Here is a 27,955-nt window from a genome sequence, read left to right on the forward strand (position 1 = left end):
CTGAAGTCGGCCAATAGATGGCCGCGTAACGAACGGCTCGTCGACCGTTGGCCACCGTCCGGACAACAGCTTTCAGACGGCTGCCGGACGTCGGTGCGGTCACCGGTAAGTTAGGTGGACTTTTGGAATTTGAAAAACTCATTTACCGCTCGAGGATTTTCACCGATTTCCCGAAAAACCGCGGAAATCGGTCAAGCGCGTTCCGTGACGTTGGCTACCCTGCGCACGGACGTTATCAACTATGAACAGCAGTTGATAGCGGGAGAACACATTTGTGATAACAGAAAAACCGACCTTTTCCAACAATAAAATCGAATACCTATACTGTTGATGCTCGACCTATACATATCTATGTGTTCGACACACTGACACGTTTTAACCGCAGCGGTTTGAGTTTTTCTGATTCTGTCGCGAAGAATAATTACAGTTTTTTAAACCATTGACGACTTACGTGAATTAATCATATTTAATAATCGTGTCCCTAATCGAAAATAAAAACGATGTACAAGTTAAAGCCAGTGTTTAACGTTCCTCTAGAAATTAAGAGCACTTGTACCATGTACAAGCTAAAAAATTTACATGAGAGCGCCGTTAAAATGTTTAATAAGTCCGACAAGGTGAGAAAATTACATTATTATAATTATTATTAATGCGACAATAGCTTAAAAAATTATTCAAACTCTGATCTTACGCGTTGTATTTTTCGTTAATTCGATTGATTAGAGGTGGTATCTAAATTGATGTTGCGGTTCACACTTACTTGTTCCGAAATAATGTTAATTATAAATGCATTTACGGGCTTTGCAATAGGGTTAATACAGTATTAATACACAAAAATATTTCAAAAATAAAATTATGTGAGTTATTTTTTAAACAGTATGTATGTTACCATGAAAACTAATGTTTTGTTATTTATTTAAACCTGTAAGACAAATTATTGTTTGCATTGATAATTCCCTCAATATCCTAACACGCATTCCAATCACTGATGTATAACGCTTCCAAAGTGGGTCATAAAATCTATTGCGGTTACTTAATCACCGACTTCATTTAATGGGTGCCAAGTTAATTTTTACTTTAAATAGTTCCTTAAAAAGAACCAACACGTTTTGTAAATCTCTATTATTTTTAAGGGCAAGCGGGATACAAAAACATCTAAATTGAATGTTACCAAACCCAGGCAATGAGATTTCAATTAACGACCGAATATCAAAATTGCAACTTATAGAAAAATACATAACTTTATATTTTATTTATATATTTATTCAAACATTTTTAAGCATGGTAACAAGTTCTCTGAGTATAATCATGTAATCATATCATTTATATTAAGTGTATTTTTTCTATAGGATATAATTGAAGAAATACACCAATTGACCGACAGAGAAATTGAATTAGTCTTAAAAAAACAAAATGAAGTACTAAAAACATTGGAAGAACTTGAAATCAGGGTAAACAATTTAGAACCACAATTTCCTAAATCAGAAAAAGTTGAACCCCCGTCAGTTGTTAAAAAACAATCGACTCAGCCGTCAAAAAAAATTATTAGTAAAAAGCACGAAAAAATACCGACAGCCGAGATAAATAAAAAAATTGCTGAACTGACAAAAGTAAGCATTAACCACAATATGTATTGCTTATTATTTAATAATAATTTTCTTTTATTTATAATTAGACCGATACAGTTATTTGTGCTGACCCTGAAGACCCACCGTATTCATTATTAGCGCTCCCACTTCTATGGTCGTCGGTTTCATGGGATATTACTTATCATATTCATTCATCGCTCACTGTCGACTCAAAAGTGGTGTCTGATAAATTGAATGTATTTAAAAACTGGCACTCAAGCGTGCCAAACGTAAAGACTGTAAAAGTTATCGTTATTTGGAAGCATAGTAAGTTTCGGTGTTACATATTTTCTTTTTACATATTACAATAATAAAATTGATTTTGGCATTTTATTTAATACTATCGATTTGTATTATTTTAGCCGAACCGAGTACAGTAATTGTGAGATCACCTGCAAACTCATTAATCGGTGAAGTATCTCTAATACGACTGTTTGATCGGTATTTGACCGCAGAATCATTGTCCATTACCGATCAAGTAAATGTCGACCAAGTTTTGGACTCGATATATACAATCAAATACTCATCAATAGATCGTTTGTCCGAGTTATGCAACTTGATCGACCCTTCGGACAAAGAGTTAAATGTTGCGCAAGTTGCCCTATGGTCATTGTTGTACAGTAAACAAAATGTAAAGAAATGTCCCAAGTCGTTAGAAAAATGGTTTGAACAGCTGAGTAAAAAAATATGTTTGTAACTTATAAACATTATTTCTTCTTACCGTCGTTTGTTGTGGTCTTACACAAATTTTCGAGACGGCAGTTTTTTTTTTTTTGAAAATACTAAATGATTTGCCAGCGATGTGTACTTATTATTAACAACATAAAAAAAAAATTACATGTATACATATAGAAATTGTCAACAAAATATTAGTTTAATGTATTTATTACTAAGTTTATTTAAATGATATGTGTTTATAATTTTTATTTGAATAAATCTCGTTGTCATAGTTCTAACAAAACTTTTGTTGCCATTGTCAACTGTTTGTGAGATTGTTACTGGTAGTACAACTATACATTATTTAAAGTATAGTTTTTTCAATAATGGTAATTTGCTGAATTTTATATCTTTAAACATTTTGCCCGTAAGTCATCACAAAATAAAAACAATATATTTGTTTTGTAAAATATTAAACTATATTTTATACATTTAATAATAATTGGTCAATACAATGAAGTGTACATTTTATTTATACATACAAAAATATATAAAACAATTAAGAGTTCTCTTTACAAGTCAAAAATATATACATGAAGTGAAAATTACAATTATCAACACGTTTTGTGGAACGTAATAAATTTAGAACAAAACAATCTTATCATTTTTTTCGCTACAATTTATTTTATATATTTTCTAAATCGTTAATAATAATAAAAAAAAAAAAATCAGTCAAACTCCTAAATAATTCAGCTCTATGATATCTATCAAAGTTTTAAAACCTTAAATTAATATTTTAAGTACGTAACCAGAAAATAGATAATCCTGTTGAAAATCGCAAACAAATAGTAATGTTGTGCTTGGAAAAAAACTGATGCAGACTGCCGTTTGAGAACAAAGCCGCCAACCACCTATTAGAATCCATTAGGCCCCGCCATTAATAACACTTTTGGTCAAAACTAAACAACAATCTGTTAACTGCACGCACACTTGTTAAAACAAAGTGTTCAGTTTCGAGCAATGAAGCTACATGGATTGGCTACGATCATTTGACAGTTACGTACATATGAATTCTGTGTAAACATGTCATATTATCGTAACTCACATTGTAAAATCAAATGGGAAAAAAAATATATTTTAAAGAAAACTATTGAAGTACGCGAGGTAAAAATTGTAATAAAAATGTAAGGCCTGTAATTTTGTTTTTTTCTCATTAAATAAGGACAAATTAAGATTTGAGTTCTTTGAAAAAAAAATATCAACACATATAACGTCTAAATAAATGAATCAAAATATTATAGATTTATTTTCTTTGAACTCTTCAATTTAAAACAATTTAGTAAATTGGAGAAAAAAACGAAAGTACAGTTCAAAAATATCACATTTTAAAGATCTTTTGGACATTCGATGCTTTAATTAAAAGTATGCACAAATTAGAAAAGTAATGTGATAATTGACTTATCGTAATATTTGCACTTGTGCACACGATCAGAACTTTTTCGTCTGACCTTTCCAAAAAAAAAAACTAAGAAATTATACTCGTATTATATTATAATTATTGGGCCACATCGTAAAACATAAAAGATTTGTATAAAAATAAAAAAAACTAAATTAGAAATGAACACAAAATCGAGAACTTTTTGCGAATGTAAAAAAATATCAAATTCATTCGATCAGTCTGTGTTGGTTATTTACAAATAAATAAACAAAAAAGTAATAGATACTTTCATAATTATAATTTACGTTATGGCATCCTTTAAATTAAAAATTATAATTTATCGCAGGAGCAGCAAAGCCTGTTTTTAACAAGAGAAAAATAATTCCGGGAATTACTTATAAAAAAGTTAAACTAAATTTACATAATAATTTAGCGCGATAACAAAGTTTTCGTATTTAAAATTGTCTCAGGCATATAATGTCTATGAAAAACAAGAAAAAAATCACTAGCTTCAAAACGGACTCAGTCTTACCATTATGAGTAGTAAACAAGCCCAAATCGATGTCATGAAATCAAGTAAAAATACTTTTTCTAAATCGAAATACAGATTGAGATCAAATTAAAAAATAACAGAGCTAAGTAATTTTAAAACAGTCTAGTAAAAGACGAGAGAAAAAAATAATACTTCATATTTAAAAAAAAACAATTAAAATAATTTTGAAATAGGATCAAGATGACCGATGGAAAAGTCATGATTAAAAAAAAAAAAAACTCTTAAAAATAATAACATAAGTTTAAAAAAAATCACGGGACGGATTGGTAAAGATGGCACTGGTTGTTAATACGTCATACAAACGACGAGAATCCCGGCAAGGGAGCACGTGATCTGGCCATATTATTCATAATAATTTGTCCGCCATTGAGACTCATCACGGCACTGCCTTCAGGTTCCGAATCCGTATAACTAGAATAATTCCTAACGGGTTTTTGTCGTTTCCATGACTGTCTCAGCGAATCGTTTACGTTGGCATAGTGATTGACAAACGAATGCGGATCTGATCTGACGCTCTCGTTTTCACTTTCGGAACCCTAAAAAAAAAAAAATCAGACAAAATCAATACAAATCCGATCGGGATATTTGCAAAGTTCACGTACTTGAGAGTCTGTCGAACTAATTTCTGAAGGTTTTTCAGTCACTGAACTGTCATCTGGATTCTCGTCGTAACCTTTGACGCTGTCGTCGTCACTGTGGTATGGAACGCTAGCTGGCGACGGCCTAGGTGGAGATTTGCCGAGCGTCCCTATGGGCGGTTTGCGTCTGTGCAACGAATGGTGCAACGTGTTGTGCATGGACATCCGGCCAAGAGTGTTGTTGTTGGACATGCGCGTTCTTTGCAGTTCCAAAGCCAATTGCTGTCTGTCGTCAATGTCCATGACCATAGACTCTTCCAAAGTTTTTTGCGCTTCTTCTGCAAGCGATCATTAATTATATTATTACAATGATCGGTTCAGAGTACTACACACGTCGACGTCGACTTACGTTTATATTTGTAGCTTTTACTTTTCACACAAAGTATGGCTATGACCATGATGAGCACAACCAACGATGCGGCGGCTAAAGCGACCATAAACCATGTTTGTCTGTAGAACGGTTTCATTTGCAAGTAACCGTACTCCAAGTACAATTTCGAAGGCGTTAATACCTAATTTTATTTATATAAATATATTAGTTGAATACGCCGAGAAATTTGACAAAAGAAAAAAATCATTCTTATACTTACAACATCTTCAGAATAAGCGGGATAACTGATACCGTGTTCGTTGTACGCTACTATTCTGAACAAATACGAAGTGGACGGGAGTAAACTCTGAAAAGACACCGAGAACTCATCTAGTGGTCCGTTATTGCTCTTTGTCACCGTTACCCAACGCGTGTCATCTAAAAAAATGTTAAAAAACTAATATTAAAACATGGCAAAAAATCGAAATTTTAAATCTAAAAACGTGTAACGTACAAAGCATAGTGCAACAACATTTGACACATAGATTAGTACCATAATTAAAAACATTTTTTTTTACGAAATTTACATTACATTAGGACAATAAGCAATGTATCAGCAGTTATCATGAAACGTTAATACTTATTCACTTTGAACCTAACCCAAATCTAAGACAAAAGATTACATAATGGTATTAGTTACTTAATCAATGTCCTTAACACAATAAGCAAAGTTGGTTAAGTAAATGTGCTGAAGATTGTTATACAACTGAACAAACACAAAAGTGTGAAAATGAAATTTTTAATTAAGTTCGCTTGTATATTATTTTTTTTAACAAAGCCACGAATAACGTTGATGAAATATAACGAATAAACAAAACATATATGAACAGTAAATTTGTTCATTTTTACGAAATATTAAACCAAGCTTGTGCGGCTAAATCGTATTCGACTGTAATGAATTCTTCCCAAATTCATTACGTAAAAGCAACACAAAACATATACATTTCCATTACATACAAAATAAAACTTACAATGTTCCCAGTCTTGAATGGCTGGATTAAATTAAAAAAAAAAAAAAAAAAAAAAAAAAAAATACAAAACAGTTTAAAAATATTGATTTGAAAGCATAAACAACAGCTAACAAATAAAATAGTTTACCTTTACGGCGACTTTGCACGTAGTAACCGAGAATCGGCCCATTCCCAGCGGCGCCGTTAACCCATTTTAAGTCGACACTGGATACGGTTCTAACAAGCGATAAACTGTGCGGACTGGCCGGAGAACCGGGTTGAGGACCTGTCGTAACGTTTCCCCTCACAGCGACACCGAAATCGATCGTTTGCGCTCTGACCGTGAAAGTGTACATGACTTCTTCTTCTAAAGGTTGGACAAGAAGCCACGTTTGATTGACTTTCTGTTTGACTTGTTTGCTAAATCCTAAAATATAAATGGTGATTATGAAGGAAATTTATTTAAAAAACTTTCGAAAGCAATTGCGAAACAACTTACGTTCGTTTTGTTCGGCGGTTTCATACGTGACAATATAACCTAAGAGTTGGCCGTTTATGCGTTTTGGCGGCAACCACGACACTTTGAGACTGTTCATGGTTATCTCCGAAAACTGAAGGTCGGTCGGTGGACCAGGGAGATTCTTAAAAAAAAATAATATTAGTAAAATATATGTAAAAAACTGTTTTAACTATTTTAAAATACTTACTTGATGTGTTCTAACAATGACCGGAGCCGATCTGGGTCCGTCTCCTGCCGGATTAAAAGCTAATATTTGAACTTTGTACTCGGTGTACTTGTCTAAAAACACCAAACTATGACTAGTGTACGTAGCCGGCACAACTTCAGTTTCTTCTTCGACTCGATGTTCATTTGGTGAATCAGTAACAATATAAAATATCTAAATGATTGGGAGAAAAAAAAATATATTTAACAAAAGCCAGCACAATAGTGATGGAGAGAGGTCAACAAATAGTCGATAATTGTTATTACCCAAAGTGGTATAATCACTTTTAACTAAATATTTTTTTTTTAAAGTACCCCTTCTTTTTTGTGATTTTCTACACTAAGAAATAGGTCTGGTAGTTAAAAAGTTATTGTAGATCCAGACCAAAGCTAACATATATTTATTAGTCTTTGCAAAACGCTTACTTTGTAGCCCAGTAGGTCTCCGTTCTGTTGATTCTGTTGTGGGTGTTCCCACGACAAGCGTACTTCAGTTGATGACACTGCAAACGCACTAACACTTCTGGGTTGGCCAGTTGGTACGGCTTCACCGACATAAACAGGCACGGGCGTAGAAGCCGGCCCGTTTCCTTGAGAGTTAAATGGCACTACGATAATATCGTAAGTACGATCTCGAACTAGATCTCCAATAACAAGCGACGTCTCTTTGGTTCCCATGATTATTTGACTTGGAATAGTTTGCAACGCTACGGGCATGTCGGTGACAGGTTGATACAATACTTTGTAACCACCAGTGTGGGTGTCTCCGTTCCAGTATTGAGGAGCGACCGGACCCCAGCTAACTTGAACGCTTGTTGTGGTAATAGGAACAACATGCACTTTATTGACTTGATGGCTTGGTGCTGGAAAATTTTTCATAGATTTTTTTTTTTTATAAATATTATTAACTTTAATAAAGGACAAAAGTGAAGACTTACATGCAGGTAGAGTCCTGACTTGAGGCGATTCATGGCTAAAACTACTCGGACCAATATCGTTGGTCGCCTGAATACGGAATCGGTATAACGTGAACGGCCGCAAGTCTTGAACGGTGTAAGAAGTGACTGAAGGGTCAAGGCGTTCAGGAATCGTGGTCCACGGCCCAACCTCTTCAGATTTTTGGACGGTATAATATCTCAACGGCGCATCGCCATCTCTACCTGGCGTCCAACTAAATGTAATTTGTGTTGCTTGAACTTGACTACGACTAATTTGGGGTGACGAAGGAGCTTGAGGTATTTCTCGATTGTTCGATGTAAAAACAAGAGCGAATTGGCTTTTACCCCAACCCAAACGTGTTTGCGCCGTGACCGAGAACATGTAATACTGATCGGGCGTAAGATCAGTTGCCCTAATGAAAAAAAAATATATATATTAGACTATTATCAATAACTTCTAACAAAAACAACATTTTAAAAAAAACTCGTAAATTGACATTACTTGTAAGTTCTAACAGAAGCGGGAAATTCTTGCGAAAAGTTGGACTCCATGTTGTTGTGCAATTGGTAATTGATACGATAGGCCAATATTTCGCCGTTAGGATCTACCGGAACGTCCCAAATAACTCTTGCAGTTGTTGAAGAAACGTCTGGGAATGAGACGTTAGATGGAGTACCGGGTACTAAACACAAAAAAAAAAAAAAAAACAATTTAATATGAAAACACAAAATATACGATTTAATGTACCATCTTCGTGAGTCTGAACTCTAGCTGGAGGGGTAGACAGCACGCCTTCACCTAACCGACTATAAGCCAGAACTTGTATACTGTACTGAACAAACTTTTTTAGTTCAGTCAACGTAGTTGTGAACGTTGAATTTTTTGGAATATCTTTAATTTGCATCGGGTAAACAGTTCGAATTCCAGGTTTGTAATACACCTATTTAATTAAAAAAAATCATACAATTTGGTCGAAACGAAAAATAAATTTAAATTATTTTTGTAAAAGTTACTTTAAATCCTTCGATGACTCCGTTTCGATGTTCAGAGGGCACGTCACCCCAGCTTACAACAATAGTTGTTGATGATGTTGCATTTGCCACAACGTTAATGGGTCCCATAGAAGGAACTGAAAACCAATTTGTCATTATAATTTGTTAGGTTAAAAAACTTGCAACAGAAAAAAAATGAGAAATATTTACCAGACTCCCGAGTTCTTTCGAAAGCCGGCAGACTAGGACCTGAAGAGCCGACGTCGTTAAATGCGTTCATAGTTATTTCGTATTGGGTGTATTTTTGCAAACAATCCAAAACAAACGAGTTGGAAGTTATATCGTCAATGGTAACTGTATGTGTAATGGTAGTATTAGTCAACTTGTAGGTTATGTTGTATCCTTTCCCATTACCAAACCATTCACTTTGTTGTAAAGGCTAAAAAACGAATTCAATTAGAGATTTATTACTTTTTTTTTTTTTTAATACTTACAATCCAGCGGACTCTGAGTTCGGTTGACGACATAGCCCGAACTGTAACATTGTAAGGAGCGTGTGCGGGGGGCGCTTGTATCGTTTGGAAATCTTTAGTGGGATCGGAAGGTTCAGAAGCACCGACTACGTTCCACGCAGTGATTCTTAATCGGTACAAAGTATAAGGAACCAATTGTAAGACTTTTAGAGTTGTTGCATCTGGACTACTCTCTTCGTGAACAGAAAACCAAGTAGTGTTTCTCGCCGTTTGAGCCTAAAAAACACAAGGATAAATAATAATAATAATAAAAAATAAAAGATACCATAAGTACAAGAAACAGTTATTTTTAGTTACCTCAACAACCCATTTAGTGATAGATGAGTTGCCGTCAAATCCTGGTGTAAATTGCAGAACAACAGAGAACGGCTCAATATTTGTTATTGCTAACTTGGTAGGTGGATTCGGCAAGACGGGTTCAATACCAGACTGAATCGTGGCCGTTCGACTTGGACCCGGTCCGATCTTGGTCCAAGCGTAAACTTCAAATTTATAATGAGTAGTGGCTTGAAGTTGGTCCACAACGATGCTAGTCACATCCGATGTAGTGTTTATAGAATGAGCAGTTTCAGGTCGATCGCGAATGGAATACGATACAGTGTATGCAATCAAGTGCCCATTTGTATGGACCGGCACTGACCAGACAACAGTTACTGAACGATCGGAAACATCTTCAAAATGAAGACTACCAACCAAATCCGGAACTAAAACAATACACAGAATGAAATTTGACTGGGGAGGGCGAATGCCAAATAAATAATTTACCATCTTCGTGTGTGACGACCAACGAAGGACTACTTAGCGGACCGTCACCGGGATCAGTGAAACATAACACTGTTACATTATATGCCATGAATTTCCGTAGGTTTACAAACTTTGTCGTCTGCTGAGCAAGTGGATCAAACAGACTAGGAGCCACAGTCATTTCGTGTTCGACCCGTTCACCTAAAATGATATCGGCCACAATCAGCTATGGAAATCAATTTTTTTCGAGAAGTTCCACTCAGTCGTAAATGAAACACAAGAGTACTTTAAATTATTATTTTCTCACCGATCCACGCTTGCAGTTTGTACCCTTGATTGATACCATTAATTTTTTGCGGATCTGGTGGTTTCCACCAGACTTGAACTGACGTACTGTTTAATGGCCTTGCGACCACTTCTAATGGAGCAGCTTCGGGTACTGTAATGTGTAAATTGTTTTGATTGAAATTAAAAACAATTTATAATTTTTTTTTTTTTAAATTGAAAATCAAAATACTAACTTCCTTCTTTGGTTTTAATACGAATGCCGTCACTGAATACGCCCACTCCTTTATTGTTGTATGCGGCTACTTGGAGAACGTAATCTTTCCACGTGATTAGCTCTTGGATTAAATAGTGATGTTGAGCCTAAAAATTCAATTGCATTTGTTATTCAGCACTTATTAATTTATAAAGAGTTCTTTCGCTGATTGACTTACGCTGCTGGTAACATTGTGAATAGTCCAAGGACTATAGTTGTATCCGTGCAATCTATACCTTATAATGTACCCCAAAATCTGACCATTATGGTGTTCTTCTAATGGGGGTTGCCACTGAGTAATAATTTCAGAACTCGATCTGGCCGATCCGACAAATCCCAAAGGCGGACCAGAAGGCGCTATAACAATTGAAAACGAAAACAGTTAATAACAAATGTTAATACACGTGTTTAATTTGATCATCACCTTGTTGTGGCAGTGTTACAAAATTGCTAGGTTGAGACGGCGTCCCTTCTCCAATGGCGTTCATAGCGCTGATTCTGAACTGATACGTGTTGGCCGCCTTCAAATTTTCCAAAACAACATACCGAGCATTGGCCGATATGTTTGCGAGTTCAGTTACCCAATCAACAAGTGGATCTAGCAAGGATTGGGTTTCTGAAATTATAAAAAATTGACATAAATATATAAGTAAAAAAGGCTAATAATCATTATTTTAAAATCTTATGTTGGTTCAAACTTACCAAGTTGTCGTTTCTGTATGATATACTTCAGTATAGGGCTGTTGCCATCAAAACCAACTGTCCATGTGACATTTACCGATCTGGATCCGACACGTTCGGCTTGAACCACATTGGGCGGATACGGCAATTCGAGTATACTCAAATAAGCATGTCTCCTTTCGTCGCCGCCAGCAGATGACACTGAACACGTGTAATCCCCGGCATCACTCGCTCGCACTACTCCTATTTCTAATGTACCGTCCGCAGACACTTTGATCCTTCCGTTGCCAGCTCCAATGCTCCTATAAAAAAAAAAAAGTAATAATAATAACTGTAGTCTGTAACAATAGCTACTACGTTTTAGTATTTTACACACTTGTTATTATGAAACCAGTCAATTTGATAAACCACTGTAGGATCACTCGACACTCTACACTTCATTATGGAAGTCTGTCCCAATAAAACTCTCGTGTCAGTTGGCGGCTCTACTATCGTGGTCTTTCCTATAAAACGATAGAATAAAACACAAGTAGAATAAATACAAATTTTAAAATGTTTATTTTATATATATATATATATATATACCTAGAACTTTGACATAAGCGCTTAAATGTACTGAGCCGGCTTCGTTCGATCGTACACATGTGTATTTGCCAGTGTCTTGGACTCGAGTTGACGATATAAACAAATCTCCTTGATCCAAAATACGCATTCTCTCATTTGGAGCTACGTAAGAATCTGTTGGAAAAATACAATATCGACGGTTGAGACAATAAGGAAAAACGTACAGGAAGACGTCCGAGTTACGTACCGGCAAAGATCCAAGTCGTGTTGGGTTTGGGCGCACCGATCACTCTACAAGACAATATAACTTCGTTTCCTTCCAGCACGGTCGAGTTTTGAGGTTCGTTTTCGATCATAGGACCGGTCGCTGTAACAATAAAAATAAACAATATTAATTAAGCAACGTTAACCGCCATTCGGCTGATGCAAACTACGTAATACAATATTATTATATTAATGGTGTGAAGACTCATCTTGCGACGGTAAATACTATTACGGTAAGATTTGGCTAAACCGTTTTGTTCTAACTAAAGACAACATACTATGGACGTCCTACCCGTCGACATAATAATATTAAGACAAAATACTTTATTGTGCAATTACAAAAATACTCGACGAACGGTAAGAAAAAAAAAACACTGACTGATCTTTTTTGCCGTACCCGTTAAGCGTACAAGTGACTAAAAACGTTTAAATGCGTGAAAGGGTGCCGTGCAAACAAAATAAGTGTGAAAACAATAATCAAATTCTATATACGAAGAGAGCCGCAAATTTTTTTAATTTTTTTTATCTTCGTCTTACGAGGTAATTTTCTGACACTAGGACGTGGCCAAGGCAGCATTCTGTACACCGAAGAAGGTCTTGTCGTCCTGCGTTTAAAACGACGTCCTACACACACCATTGGTAACCACCATTAAAAAAAAAAGTTTATTTATACATTTTACGATTATTATTATTATTATTATTATTCTGTTGTACACACATACTATTCTCACATATCAAAATACACAACAGAGAGAATTATATAATAAGAAAAATAACCACCTTTTTTTTATATATATTTTATTACTAACCAAAAGTTTATTGGTGTTTGAAACACGTACTAACGTACTTATTTCTTTAAGAGAAATTACAACATTAATAATTACTTTTCCTAAATTTTAGACGAAAACGGTTATGTAGCTACGTCATTGCAACCGACCACCCACTATACGAACAACAGATTAAAATGATTAATCTACGCGCTATAAGAAAAGTAACAGAGCCATTGTTCTAGAGGAGATTAATATATATCTATACACGTTTCTATTTTTAAGTATTTTCCGGTAATTAAAAATTTAGAAACGATAAATGGACTCGTTTCTTCGCAAGACATTGTCTTTTATATTTTATTGATCACCGTTTTTTCCCACAAATCAAACCCATTAGGTAGCGTTTTTTATTCTTCTCCAAACGAGCTCTTCAACGACTATTAACACAGATTAGAAACATTTTTTTATCTTATCTGTGCTATTACAGTCATTTTTTTTTTTTTTTTGGAGATTTAACAACACCAATCGTACTTACAATTTGCTCTTAGATTTCAACCAATTGCGATTTCACGCTTCCTAACTGAGATTAGGGACAGATCTCAACCGGGGTTTTTTTTTTACTACACATTATATATATTCTATTTTACAGCCTGAACGCGAAATCGTCGTGTCGTTTGACATATTTTCGAAAACGATTGGTACGGATACAAAAGACAAAATACCATCATCAAAACTTTTCCAGTTTTCGACCGACCTCTTCTTTTGTACCGAACCAAGAAGAAAATATAGACAATATTATTCGAAAGGGATACATAATGAAAACGGACGAGACGGAGGAAGAAACGGGTAATGTTAGACAAATGAGCAGCAAGTTTACAGCTGATACCTAAATCAAAATAATAATTGTTATTAATCACTCGGAAAGTACTTACTTTTCACTTTCAACCACGTGCTAATGTAATCCGACCCGGCTTCGTTGACCGATTCGCATTGGAACATGCCGGAGTCTTCGATGTTGAGTTTTTTTATCACTAACGTACCGTCCTCTTCGACTGTGTACCTAAGTATATAAAAGAAAAAACAACAAGACGGTAAAAAGGATTGTAAACAGATTTTGCGTAGACTACCTTTAAATACGACCTCCTCTAATTAATTAATAATATAACTGTGTATAATATTTGCACAAAAAACGTTGTCCTATACAAAAATTACTATGATGATTGATTTTAGAGTACAATTCGTAATTAGACATGAATTTAAGTTAAAAATATTTCATTTAAAAAAATGAAAGTTAAAGAGAATATCTAAATTAAAATATTGTAATCTTTGAATTTTTGTTAGTTTCTCAGTAATTTTGTTTCACTTAAATTACATAAATCACTTTAAAATTTGGTCACTTCGACAAAAAAACAGTTTCATCGCTGACAACCAAACACTAAGGTTAGCCTTAGTTAAAGTTAAATTAATTAAATTAATGTCGACTTAACTAAATTTTCCGTCAACAATAAAGAACGTAAATGTTGGTTGTCACTTTTTTTTTTTCAGTGGTTATTAACAAGAATTTTATCAATGTGATAATTATTATTTTAATAGTTATCTGGTTTTACAAGTACAAGTATTTAATTAGTCATGGGAAAAATATAAATAACCGGAAAATCTAGATTTTTCTTAAGTCTATTAAAACGAAATAATTGAAATTATACTCATGTTTTTTATTACATAACCTGTCTTGTACAATATAAAAATCATACGGTGTTTTTATCAAACTCGTCTTGAAGTACAGAACATAAAACCGAAATGATTTTTTTCGATTAACGGTTTTTTTTTGGTAACTAAAACTAGTCAATTTCGTTTTTTAAATTTATTTCCCGTACTAGCCGCCAGTTGTCGTGTAATGTGGTTGTTATATAATTTCGAAACAAAACAAGAAAATAATTACTCAGTTTTAAACTTTTTATTTATCGAGTTACAAACAATGTTATTGACGAATAAAAAGTAATGTATCATTCGTCGATATTTATTTATTATCACAATTATTTTTTACCCAATAGGAGGGGGGGGGATTTCAAGTTGTTTTTTTTTTTGAAGAGGGTCTTAATTTTCCACTACCGTTAGCGTTAACTATGTTAAACAGTACTGTTTTTACCTGTTGTTTTGGCCAATGCTTTCGGCGTTGCGATACCACGTTATTTTCGGTTGAGGGACGCCAATGGTGTCGCAGGCAATGCGCACCGTAGACCCGTACTCGCCCAACGTCTCCAACCTCAGATTGCCCACGAACGTGGGAGGTTCTAAAGAAAATATGTATACATAATAAATACTAGTAAAATTAACGGATCGTTTTCGAGGACACCTTATGTCGGTGAAAATAATTTTATTAAACCTACCCAAAACGAAAACGTCGGCTTCGGCGGAAATGGGCGCGTACCCTCCGGACCGGAACCGCACCTGACAGGTATAGCGACCCGTGTGCATCAGGTTGGCGTTGATCAGCGACAGGGTCCGGTTCCACGGGTCGTTGTAGGCGAACACTATGCCGTTGGTGTTTTCGATGGGTATACCGTCTTTGAACCATAACGTTTCCAGCTCGTGTATGGGCCTGGCGTTGGCGATGCACTGCAGTTCGGTGGTCTTGTGGCCTTTGACCACGTGCTTCTCCTTGGGCTTGACCACGAAGTAAGGCGCCACGTCTCCGTTATGCGACCCGCCGGTGATCTCGATCCTCAGGAACTTGCTGTTCTCCTCTTTTCCCAGTTGAGGATTCGTCGCTCTCACCCTGTTGTGCAAATCACGAGAGAAACATAGTACGTGTCACAAAACTAACAACCGTAGCTAAAAACTGTGGGATTTTAAAGGCCAACGAAAGGGGACTCTAGTGTGCCATCGCATTAACAAAAAATATATAACCGAGTGTAAAAACCTGCACAGGTTTGACGTCCAGGAACCAGAAATTTTACCGTTCAATGCCCAATTTTTTTAATATAGATTGAATCATTAGGAATTTGAAAAAATAAGTAAAAAAGTATGTATTATCTAAAAAAAAATTACGTTCAAAACATCTTATAGATAGCAATTTCTTTAATAACGATAAGGCACCACCTAAGTAAAAGTACATATTTTTTCTAACAAAATAAAATTGTGTAATAAACATGATGTATTTCTGCTACAATGGGCACTGACGAGTTAAACCCTTGATAAGTTAAGGACAGTAAATGATGACAATTTCTAGTTATAAAGCTAAAAAAACAAGGGTAAATTTTTTTTAAAGTTTCATTTTTCAGCCAAGTAAAAAAAACGAATTTTTGTATTATTTTCTTATTTTTATATTTTATCAGTAGTCAGTAGGAGAATTTGGTAGCCTCTCTATTGAGGTGCTCCTAATAAGTGAAGAAAATAGGGGGAGATAAAAAGTATCGAATATCTCCACTGTAATATCTTATCAATAATAATATGTGTTTGTTTTGATAGAGGATCAAAGTGACATAAATTGTTGCCCCCCCCCTCTCGCGAAAACATATGTAAAACTTTCGTAGCGCCAAAAAAGGACAAGCGCAAGAAGGTAAAACTTGTAAAGGAGAATTAAAACAAGAGCCGAAAACATTTTTTTTAGAAATTGTTTTTAAATGAGTTTAAAACAAAGATGGATAATTTAAATTTAAATGAACATATGATGACATTAAGTACGACAATATTGAATTCTTAAACTGGCTTAAGTCCAATAGATTGGTATTTCATTTTTTTTCAACATTATCAAAGTAATTGGATAGGTATTACCAATAAAAAAACTGATGAAAACATAAGATGTAAAAAATCCGGAATCGTTAATTCGACTTGCAAATTAATGTTACTAACCATGGAACGTGTTTTTGTCACTATTGAACATTTTTTTTTTTTACATCGTCAAACATAATTTTAATTGATTGTACGGATATTAGCTTACTATTTAACTGTACCTACTATTTTAAATTAATTTTTTTAGCTGGGGTCCAAGAGTGTGTGGACTTGTGTATAGGCTGGGGGCACCGAACATTTGCTAGATTTTTTCGCCAACTCTGCTAAATTAAACAGCAAGACAATTATAACAAATATCTACTTCCCTCTTTTTTATTATTATTATTTTACCTTAACCGAAAAATGATAAAAAATGTTCTATACGGTTTTAATTTAATATTGGGTTTATTCACAGTCTGGTGATTTTTCATGAATCGATAGAGCGATAATTAGGATAATCTTATTAGAACTTCTGTCTATACTGTTAACCCCGTACAATTTTCGGGTGGGTTCGGGATGAATAAGGTTAACAAATACCAAGGCCGAAAGATAAGGAGGAGGGGGAAGCCGACGGTAACAACATACTTACCCATTTAAAGTGAGTAGGTAGGTACATACAGACCGACGGTTCGACAATAATTGGTCGCTTAAGAGACTCACTGACGCGGGCAAAATAAAAATAAAAAATTAATAAAAACCTAGAAACCCAATTAACCCGACGTGTAACGGCTTTAACGGCGTTTCTTTACTTTATTATACTATTGTTTTTTTCTTTCTTTTCGAAGTTCGAACCGAGTTAATTAAGAAAAGTCATCGTGCCCGTTAGTCGTCGTTGCAATAATAATAAGTAATGTTAAACGTTAATTTAACACGATACGAGGGAGGGGGGATGGGTGAATGAATTATACTCAATTGACCTGTATGCTTTTTGGTCCTGGTCGGAAGCCGCTAACACGACCAATTGATGTAATTCCGCCACCAGCGCGTACTTGATGTCGTACAGCTGAGTGCCATCGTCCGTCTGCCATTGCACCAAAGGCGGTGGGTAGCTCTTAATTGGCGGACAGTCCAAAATAGCCGCATGACCTTTTTCCACTCTGACTATGGGGTCGGTTATTTCCATAAAGTTGTCCATGTCTAAACAAATCAAAACCAGTAAAGAACATCGATTAGCACAACTCGTCGCGTCCATTGTACATTATATAGTATACCTAGAAAAAGTTCTCGAAAAACTATTTTTAGGCGATTTGAGCGTTAAAGTCTTTGTTTTTATTGCGCGTTTGCTATTAACGAGCACGGGGGCGGCCAACAGAGGCAACTATAATATACCTATTATGAAGGTGGTGGTCTATTTTAGTAATTACCGTGGTTCAGCGACACCTTGAAAATGTGTACATAGCCACCGCGTCACATTTAAAGCAATAATTACGACGGTCGTTAAGTCAGTGACATGTTATTTGGTGAATGTGTCGAACGACCAGAGCGGACATACAATAAGGATTAGACGTGACAGTCTTGGGCGTGGCGCCTACCGTAGAGAAGACAAGTGAGTTATGCGCTTAAAATGAAAGAGAGGTGTAAATAGAATGCCGAAAAAGAGATTTTTAGACGCATGTACGTAATTTATAGTGATACGAGGATAATACAAATGTGCGCGTGCACACGTGATAGACGTTGTTTAGTTTAGAGGACTCGGGTGGACGACGACAAAAATAGCTGGGGGTAGAGGCAATGAGTAATTTAACACGTTTTGACTTAAAATCAAGATTACACTATTAACAACCGAAGCACATGAGATATGTATAAATAATGTTAGATGTACCTAAACGTTGTCCTAATACTTGTTAAGACAATAGTTAACAATTTATTTTCACGGATAAAAAATATAAAAAGCAACACGAGTATTAAAACAAAGAAAAGAAAATCACTGAAAATTATGTCTGACAGCTATATGGAACAATCGCATTAACAAATAAACATAAAAATAATATGGATATTTTTTGCAAAGTTATTGCATGTGAAAGTCGGTAATTGAATTTTTGTGTATTTCTCAGATTTTATATGAAATAGATGCTTTCTGTTTAATTTTTGACCATATAAAGTACCTGCCTTGGGAAAAATATGTCTTATGAAATCTATGCAGCAACTAAAAATTATCGTTGTTCATGCCTAAAAAATGTAAACACATAAAAATAATCGGCTTTGCGCCTAAGTCAATAATATATCAGCCCGCGTATAAGTTCTGCTTTTTAATTTTGAATAATAATAAAAAATGTTTAAATTGATTCAACGTGTCGTTGAACTGTGCATTAACGAGCGAAAAAAAACAGATAGGATTTTAGTCAAACAAACTGCAGCAAACGGCTTGTTTTGAGTGAACTACTCAACTCCTCAATAAGATAAAAACGGGAGACATTAAGTCAAATAAAAAAAAATTATAGAAACGATACAAAACATTGACAGTTTCTGCTGAAAATGTTTTAAAATGTCGTTACAAGTTATAGCTCTAATAAAGCATTAATGCATTATAATCATTATTAATGATACATATAATTACATAATATCAGAATAATTATTAGAAAAACTAAAAATGTACATGGATATAAATTAATTAATAATTAAACACAACTGTACGAAAAAGGCTAACAACTTTAAGAGAAAATAAGTATTTACATTTTTTTAAATTAAACTCTCATATTTGACCGTTAAAAGTCGTTGAAAGCAATGATAAATATTCATCTGCGCCGAGCTAAAATTAATTAGACTGCCGTTTCACATATAAAATAATTATAGTCCTATGATTATGGAAATATATTTCAATAAATATCATCAAATCTAGAATTTCTTCGGTGGCGACTTAAATAATTATTGGTAATCAAAGTAAATTATACACTTCGATCCGAGCCAAAGCCCATATTAGGTAAGTATATAATATACGCAGCCGATAATAAACAGGTTTTGTGCAGTCGTTTTACACGTTCCTGCATTCCAATTTAAAAAATTGATAAGTTTTATTTTCAGAAGTCGTCGAGATAATTACAATATGAATCACGATTCAAAAGTGTAAAAAGACGGGCAGTAATAATAAATAGATGTATACATTGTACATAATAAGTATTGATCAAATAGTTAAATCAATACAAGTAAACTCCACACACATACACACAAAGGCACAATCATTTGTCATCATATAAAAGCCGTACTGGCACAACGTATGTTTGTTAACGATTAATAGTAATAAGACACTAGGTGGAGTTGTGAAAATCAATGATTCTCTTTAATGTATATGAATCTATAATACGAGGTGGTTTTCCATAATAGTTCAAGACAATTTTATTTAGTGCACGGATCTCATTTAGACTTCGTTTTTAACGTAGTAAAATTGTTTTGTAAAGTTGAATTTCTCCCTGTACAGTTTACAATGGATTTCAAGGCAACGAGAATTTCACAAATTTTGCCAATTATAATTCAAACTAGAAAGAGGAGCACGGTAAAAATATTTGAATAAAATAATAATGATGTAACCTAGACGCCTATCTGAACCACCGTTCTCTAAAAAAACAATAAGCTTAACCTTTCTTTTTAGTTTTGCTTTTATAATTAATTGGTTTTTGTTGGTAACTTAATCCAGTGAAATCTGTATTCGGGGGCGGCGTTCCCACATATGCATACTAATGTTGTATACTTCAGACATATATATTTATAGTGTGAATTTAATGAAAAGAGAACTCTCCGATAGCGGTTATTGCTCGAAATCAGCAGAAAGAAAACAAATTAAATCCAGAGCATAATAATTGTGTATAAGTACTTAAGTTGAATATATAACGAGAACAAAGAAGGACTTTCTCCGTGAATGGTCCTCATAGTGTACTAGAAACACTTTGCGAAGATGGCTATAGTTTTTGTAGTTTTATTAAACGGGTTCTTGTTGTGGTACTAAATTTTGTGACTTTTGGCGAAAATGTCAGCCCGGTAAAGAAAGGAAAAATCTCAATTAAAAAAAATTAATTATAATTACAAAAACCACCTAACCGAAGATTGTTGAAAAAAAACAAATGGTATTTAATATAACAACCAAGAGATCACTAGGTCATTTTTTATTTGAGTAATGAGATGACAACCAAAAGGGTACAAGTGGCCTTTTTTCAAAAACAAGTTTTCGATCATACATTTGACAATAATGCAACTTATTTTTATCTGTGTCAGTTTTTTTTGGTTTTAAAATGTATAATTCAAATTTTTTTCGATATTGTTATTTTCATAAAAGAAAACATATTTACAGGCCCATCGAAGCTAAGGGAACCAAGTCATATGAATACTACTTACAAGCAATGTTGATATCGATTTTCTGAGACAAAATCGACCCGACATCGTTTTTTGCCACACACTGGTAAGTTCCGACGTCGTCGAGTTTTGTGTTCAGCATTCGATAAGTTTGGTCGGTAGAGAAGTCTCCAAGTTCTTTGCCGTCCTTTAGCCATTTATAAACGGGAGCCGGATAACCTACAAACCGAAAAATAAATAAATATTTAATACATAATATACCAACATAAAGAATCGAAATTCGCATACATAATATGGGCGTGCAAGCAACACTGTGGTTCCTCGTGACAACTAATAGTTTGATTCAATAATCTCAAGTCAGTAGTTATAATGATTGTGTTTAAAATGAATTATACTTATTACAATAAAGTTTATAGAAATATTTATGTAAGCCAACTATTGCACCTAAAAACGTTAGGTCGTACCTAACACAACCTACACATAGTATTAGCGTACGGTCAGTACACTCTGCGTTTAAAAAACACAGTTAGGTAATACTTTATTGTCAAAAATGTATGCACATGACTTCTTAGAAAACAGTCATGAGTATGATTTATCTACTAAGCCTCTTCTTTTTTCACGGGCTACTTTTAAATAGTCACTATTACAAAAACACTTTAAATAAACTTAGTGTTAAACTATACTTAATATATTATACCTAAATACATAGTAGTGCGCACAGTATAGCTGTTATTATTTGATAATTTAAATCAGTAGATCAAATTTCGGACCTGCGAGTGTGGCTAGTATTATGGCGACTATGGCTATGGGTTTTGAAATGACCAGAGAACGGCAGTAGTAGAATTTTAACAAGTATATAATAAACATAAATAACGATGGCCGATGTCGGATATGGGCGCACATGCATGTGTACGCCCATTACGACGTGCAGAATATATTATGTTTGTATGCTAGTTAAAATTGGTTCCGCACTCACGCTCAGTCAATTTATAGGGCAATATCGTTTTTCGGTTAGACACGGTGTTTAACTGTTTAGTTATGATTTTAAAAAAGTTTACTGAGTTTTTCACTAACAGTGTTTCGACTTAAGTAAAAATACACTGGGTATTCAAGCAGTCTCGAAAAAAAATGAAAATCACAGAAGCTGATTTTTTTTCCACTGTTCTCTAAAAAATTGTAAAAAAAGAAGTCTTTTTTGGGGATACTTGGGGATTTTTACGCTATTTCGTTATATTCGTGTTGCGAAAATTATTTGTACTTATGTATAAATTTATGTTAGATATGTCAGTTTCTTTTATATTGAAATCACATTAAACGTGTAACGCAATCATATCATACATAAATAATAATGTTCACAAATCACAATGTGAAATCAATCGCTCAAAATTTCACTATGACATAAGTAGTATCGTTTGTCCAACACACATTATTAGCACATAACATTTATTTACGGCTTGAATGAAACACTTTTGTGATTTACTTTTAGTTCGAGTAATGTGAATTTTCTTTGTCCCTATAATAGGAAATTCGAATATAATGACTAAAATAAAGAATTATATTTATGGCAACGCTGTAAAACCAGTATGGAGTTTCGGAAAATTAATGTTTCTATATATCATTATTGTTGTGACGATAAATAAAGCGAAGTATAGTAAACAGTTTAAACAGGACGACACAATAAATTGCTTCATATTGTTTATCTAGATAATATATTTATTAGGCGTTAGATACTTGACCGAAAGCAAACAAAATAAAAACTAAACTAAAACGCTGATTTTGGACTTTAGACAGCCGCTCTTTACATTTTCTATAGGTAACATTAAATAACACTTAAGTTTTTAAAATAAACATAATAGGTACGTATAGTTGTCGAATAGTAGTATGGGCATAATAAACTTTAACAAGTGTATTTGTATCCTTGAAATACAATTTATTAGGTACTACACGTGCTCTAAAATAATCGATAATAATATATAACAGACTATAAATGTTTAGAAAATAGTCCTTAGGAATTATTGTCTAAAAGGGAAGCAAGAGAAACACACTTTAAAAATTAAAAACGCTTTGATACGAAGCTGCGAATCATACAAATTTTGAATAACAATAAAAAATCATCCAAAAATATTGGAAATTAATTGAAGCTTTCCACCATTCTTTCTAGGTATAAAGGTTAACGTTATTTTCTTAGTTTGTGAATATTGATCGACAGAGTTATACTGAAAAAAATTTTCTGGAAAATGTTTTAATGAATTGACTGTCTAAATGAAGAACTAGGCCCAGTGGCTAAAAAGTTATTATGTACTTCGACAAAAATTAAAAAAAACTTTGTCAAGGTATAATTGAAAATAATCATAGTAAATTCTAATTGTTATGATTCATGATGTATAACGACTTTATGAAAAAAAATTAACTAAGTCAAGTGTTTAAAAATTACTACAACGCTTTTTGTTATTTTTTAAGGTTACACGTCGATTTCATGCAACTATATTACATTGGATAATTTTTCTATAGCTATAGTTATTTTATTGTTAAAAATTAAACATTGGAAACGCGTTGGATTTGTTTGGCGACTTTACAAGGTTTTGAATAATAGTCAGATGTTTGTATTGTTCAAACTGAACCTACAGACAAAAAAGCCAGCTAAGGTATTACTATACTGTATCGATTGTAATATTTTAATTAGATATTCACTCGTGAGAGTTCATGAATTTGTATTTGAATAAGAAATTATAAAATTATGATAATTTTCAACAATCAATTGGACAGCAGGACGTTTTTATGATTTTAAAACTTAACTGAAAAATTAAAATAATTGTATGTTCTTTTCAATGAAGTTTTCAAAATTATTAAACAAATTGCACAATAACCTACATAGATAAGACATTATTTAAAAATCGTAATATATTTGGGATAATTGGCCTGACTCCACTTTGCAAATTTTTTACTGTGCTGCTGGTTTGTATTCTGCGTGTGTTTTTTTTCTGTCTAAAAGTAATGTTATTAAACTTATGCGTGGCGAGGAATAAATAACCTAACAAAACACATTAAGCTGCTCTTGTGGTCGTTGGTCCATTTTACATGAATCGATTAGAAGATATGAGGAAACCACTGAGAAGTGAATCAAATGAGCCTGTAGATAAATACGGCATACCAATGATATTACTCAACGAATAGGTACAATTATTTTTTACCGATATATATTTTTTTTATACCTATACTATACTCGGTGACGTAACGCGGAATGATTCAAAACAACACTGAAGTCAGTATTAAAATATGTAGGAATATTCATTCTAATCTATTGTGGAAGATTAAGCGGGTGCCAAAGTAAAATGACTATTTTAAAATACAACAAGATAGGTCTAAAGATTTTTTTTTAGAATACGAACCACAATAAAACGTTCTTGTCCCCATCAGTCGGTCTATCAGGTTTTTTTTTAAATGAAATGTAAAATGAATTCGTTTTTGTCGGAGAGCATTTCGTTTTCTAAGTTGAGAATTTCAATAAAACTCATTGCGTAATAAATAATAGGAAAAACTTGGCACGTGTTCCATATTGTATTTTCAAAATAATCAGTATTAGACAGAATTTACTATCGTCGTCTCACCAAAAATGATTATCAAGTTCGTTTAAAATAGAGCACCTTGTGATAACTGACAATAATAAGGAAAAAAAGTCTAAAACAAAAATATCTAAGTAATTATTTAAACCCTTTAGGCAAAATAAAAAATACAGTCACCGCTCTACGATTAAGGACAAGGTCATGCACTAGTAGTCATCAGGTGATTCAACATAAAATTCAGTAAAGCTGAGCAGTTTGCTAGATGAGAGCTCATTTTGTTATTTTTTTTTTTTTATCCAAACGGATTACTTGTATAACATAAAAATATTTAGATAAGTCGAAATCAAAAAGAGTTCAGTCATGTTTTTAGCATATTACCAGCATGTTTAACACAAAAATCATAAAAGTACTTGAAATATCGGATTTCAAGCATTGGACAATACTTATTTAAACTTACAGCAATTTATGTATGATTAGCCCCTTCCCCTATATTTACATCAGTGCCGCCAAGTTTTACTAATGAGCGGTCGTCATCAAGCCCGCCCTTGTCCTTATACACATTGTCTATTGTCTATTTGTACATAGTTCAAATAACTAATATCCTCATTGATTTTTGACGGTAACATATTAACACTGTTATGGTATGTAATAAATTTCATGCGTCCAAAAATGATACATGTAGAGTTTTAGGTATGCGAGTGACTACTCTTCCTACTCATCTTCTTACATTTGAACGCATGTTAGTCGCAGCCACTTTACACCGTATGATAGATTCACTTATATGTATAAATTATAAAATTAATGGTATATAAGTAAATAGTTATGAAATAAAAATCAAAGGCGATCACTGAAGGAATAAAAGAATGATTTATGCGAGCCACTGTCAGCCCTGTCATGCTGTACGCGCTGGGTATTGTTGGATCTGGCCGAGTAGTAAGATTCCTTCGATTGTGGGTCTTTGTCAGCGACTCTTTGATTTGTAACAGAAGCAGCAGCAGGTACTATAGGTATATTATAAGCCAACTACGTGGGGGTATTGGAAACACTAGTAGTGAAGAAGTGATGCTCGAGGAGTAATAACCCGAAGTGAGTCTAATATTGTTCAAGGTTAAAGGATACGCGCTCCTCTGTGTATACTAACTGGGTTGCCGAACGGAGAGCGAGTGGTAGACAAAGACATACGGCGGTCGACACCGCGACCATCTTCAGCTCCTCCTACCAAGAATGTAACGAGACGGGTTTTCATTACCGAGTTACTTTTTTTTTCACGCTCCACGGCAACCGTGTAATCCAAATGCATACAAATACAATATATTATAAACATAGAACGCCATCGATATGCGGACCTTATTGGTAAACATAGAGTTGTGCAATAAGCCGAGCAAAAAAAAAAAGTCATTAAAAAAAATTCTCTCTTTCCAGGGAAATACAAGAGCACACGTCATTCGACAAACGATAATTTATAAAATTATGATGGTACGACCGAGCAATATAAACTAGTCGCGTGGCCGTCCAACTTATATAGATTGTACATACACGGCCCGTATGATATAATTTTGCAATTTGTAATACAGGTACTATAATATTATGTCTTAACAACAGTCTCAAAACAAGACGGTGTTCCTTGGGTAGATATTTTACGAGAGGAAAAATAAGAGTCGCAACACAACAAACGTATATATTTGAAATTACACAATAATCTTAAAATAAAAAAGAATAATAGAATTAGGAATTTCACCTGAACCGTGATATAGGTTAGGTTAGACTTATATGTCAATTCAGCTGCAGTATTACTACCACTCGGTTTTTGTTTTTGTTACTCATTGGAACGGGTATCATGATCATTATTTACTCATTTTACAAAGACACGAATACAACACTCAACAGTTTTCTGGCTCCCACGAAAACGTGTACCGCTATACCTTGTATATTACCTTTAACGTGATCGTAATCGTTGACTATGATTTACATTACACGAGGGTATATAATACAATTTCAAGAAAAACATATATATACATAATATATATCCAAATAAAATCTCTCTTGGACACAGTCACCGAGTTGTTCTTATCTAAATATATTATGTACAATTTAAAAAAAAAAACACTTTTACTTAAATATCAAACGGAATCCATCGCACAATACACAACAAAGTAAATTGCATACATTCCATCGATGAGCGCAGTCAGCAGTGGAATGCCAAGATGACATAAATTACCAGATTGGTAGAAAAAGGTAGAATCTCATTTTACTTTTTTTGGCTCCCACATATTCTACATAAAAGAACTCGCAATTCAATTTATTGTATAGCGTTTATATTTATTATAAAGCGTTGAGACTTATAATTATTTCTTTAATAATTTTCAATTAATATTTAGATTCATAAAAGTATTCTATATACAAGAAATACTTAATTATTTACAAAGAAAAATGATAAAAATGAATACTTAACGAATATATTATATAATAAAATTAAGTGATATTTGTCAGGCTTGGACAAAATATAAAATTAATTTTCAAAGGAATCTTCTTCCTCGAACTTGGCAATCGTTTTAATAAAAATACCAATATTAGCTAAAAAAACTCTTCAATAATTTATTTTTTTGCTTTGATAGCTTCAATGTTTTTACATAGGTAACACAATGATTTATTCTAAATAAAAAAACCGACATCATTGATGTAAGTAATGAGATACATAACAGATGGAAACGAAAATTATCAATGAAATGGACAAGAATCGATTTGTGAATTTTCGTAAGAGTGCGTTGATAAAAATATTAATAATAATTATTATTCGTAATAGCCGAGGGGAAACCCAATATATATTTTTATTAAAAATATATAAATGGATAAAAGTATCGATAATAATTACAGGTAATCAAGGTGCGCAATTTGGACGTTATTTCTGCGATGAGAAAAAGAAATGAATTCAACTTGGCGGCGATGGAAAGGGAAGGGGGGGTTAGACGACAACGTTGTCTCTCTATAAAATGCCTGGAGGAAAATAGCTTCGTACTTTATTCTCCCCCCTTCCAGATTGTATTTTCGACACGAGACAATGTCGGATTTTTAGAAATGAAAAAATTCGTATTCCCTTCGGCTAGGCTAGTACGAATAATATATAATAATTATTATTAACGTTCGTTTTGTACCGATGGACATACCTATATTATTTAATAACTACTACAATAATATAATGTAGAAGAGTTCATTGTCTTTAACCACCGTGTGGATATTATTACTTATGCGCGTCCGGTCGAGTACACAAAAATTTCTCATGCAACGGACACAATTTAATTGTCGTGAATCGAATCCCACGCCGCCGTGAAAAATACCAAGTACTGCAATTAACCT

The 27,955-nt window shown here is 33.7% G+C and overlaps 2 protein-coding genes across 4 annotated transcripts in view; one reads left to right on the forward strand and one right to left on the reverse strand.

Moving 5' to 3' along the window:
* Positions 1-201: 201 nt before the first annotated feature.
* LOC126843507 (uncharacterized) lies at positions 202-2,465 on the forward strand. Of its 2 annotated transcripts, XM_050581069.1 has the most exons (5): positions 495-617; positions 1,134-1,284; positions 1,350-1,610; positions 1,676-1,895; positions 1,991-2,465. In XM_050581069.1, the coding sequence occupies exons 2-5, from the start codon at positions 1,165-1,167 to the stop codon at positions 2,323-2,325; spliced, it is 936 nt and encodes a 311-aa protein (XP_050437026.1). In that variant the 5' UTR covers positions 495-617; positions 1,134-1,164; the 3' UTR covers positions 2,326-2,465. The 2 variants fall into 2 exon arrangements, with proteins under 2 accessions (XP_050437027.1, XP_050437026.1); XM_050581070.1 differs by lacking the exon at positions 1,134-1,284 and having other exon boundaries at positions 202-617.
* Positions 2,466-2,775: 310 nt separating this feature from the next.
* The window catches only part of LOC126843506 (protein sidekick), a 35,078-nt gene continuing 9,898 nt past the window's right edge, over positions 2,776-27,955 (reverse strand). The window contains exons 3-32 of one of the 2 annotated variants that reach the window (XM_050581067.1): positions 21,081-21,257; positions 17,672-17,891; positions 15,371-15,759; positions 15,130-15,274; positions 13,916-14,043; positions 12,200-12,319; positions 11,974-12,126; positions 11,765-11,891; positions 11,410-11,690; positions 11,132-11,323; positions 10,886-11,064; positions 10,688-10,814; positions 10,474-10,605; positions 10,188-10,367; positions 9,720-10,126; positions 9,384-9,638; positions 9,100-9,328; positions 8,911-9,026; positions 8,645-8,837; positions 8,399-8,579; positions 7,897-8,309; positions 7,385-7,821; positions 6,942-7,133; positions 6,734-6,875; positions 6,383-6,661; positions 6,256-6,276; positions 5,505-5,662; positions 5,264-5,426; positions 4,879-5,192; positions 2,776-4,812 (exon numbers count right to left, since the gene is read on the reverse strand). In XM_050581067.1, the coding sequence (XP_050437024.1) occupies positions 4,570-4,812; positions 4,879-5,192; positions 5,264-5,426; positions 5,505-5,662; positions 6,256-6,276; positions 6,383-6,661; positions 6,734-6,875; positions 6,942-7,133; positions 7,385-7,821; positions 7,897-8,309; positions 8,399-8,579; positions 8,645-8,837; positions 8,911-9,026; positions 9,100-9,328; positions 9,384-9,638; positions 9,720-10,126; positions 10,188-10,367; positions 10,474-10,605; positions 10,688-10,814; positions 10,886-11,064; positions 11,132-11,323; positions 11,410-11,690; positions 11,765-11,891; positions 11,974-12,126; positions 12,200-12,319; positions 13,916-14,043; positions 15,130-15,274; positions 15,371-15,759; positions 17,672-17,891; positions 21,081-21,257 (6,293 nt within the window). In that variant the 3' untranslated portion in view covers positions 2,776-4,569. The remainder of the gene's footprint in view (positions 4,813-4,878; positions 5,193-5,263; positions 5,427-5,504; positions 5,663-6,255; positions 6,277-6,382; positions 6,662-6,733; positions 6,876-6,941; positions 7,134-7,384; positions 7,822-7,896; positions 8,310-8,398; positions 8,580-8,644; positions 8,838-8,910; positions 9,027-9,099; positions 9,329-9,383; positions 9,639-9,719; positions 10,127-10,187; positions 10,368-10,473; positions 10,606-10,687; positions 10,815-10,885; positions 11,065-11,131; positions 11,324-11,409; positions 11,691-11,764; positions 11,892-11,973; positions 12,127-12,199; positions 12,320-13,915; positions 14,044-15,129; positions 15,275-15,370; positions 15,760-17,671; positions 17,892-21,080; positions 21,258-27,955) is intronic. The other variant, XM_050581068.1, reaches the window with a different exon arrangement.

Source organism: Adelges cooleyi, unplaced genomic scaffold (genome assembly GCF_023614345.1).
Source record: "Adelges cooleyi isolate 19-005CV unplaced genomic scaffold, UGA_ACOO_1.1 ACOO_flye_CR_arks_rails_tigmint_CR_PRNA_574, whole genome shotgun sequence".
Classification (NCBI taxonomy): domain Eukaryota; kingdom Metazoa; phylum Arthropoda; class Insecta; order Hemiptera; family Adelgidae; genus Adelges; species Adelges cooleyi.

Bases quoted from the DNA above. Each gene is read 5' to 3' on its own strand.
- LOC126843507 (XM_050581069.1), top strand. From the start codon at position 1,165: ATGTTACCAAACCCAGGCAATGAGATTTCAATTAACGACCGAATATCA. The intron at 1,285-1,349 runs GTAACAAGTTCT...TTTTTTCTATAG, and splicing joins TTCAAACATTTTTAAGCATG to GATATAATTGAAGAAATACA. The intron at 1,896-1,990 runs GTAAGTTTCGGT...GTATTATTTTAG, and splicing joins TATCGTTATTTGGAAGCATA to CCGAACCGAGTACAGTAATT.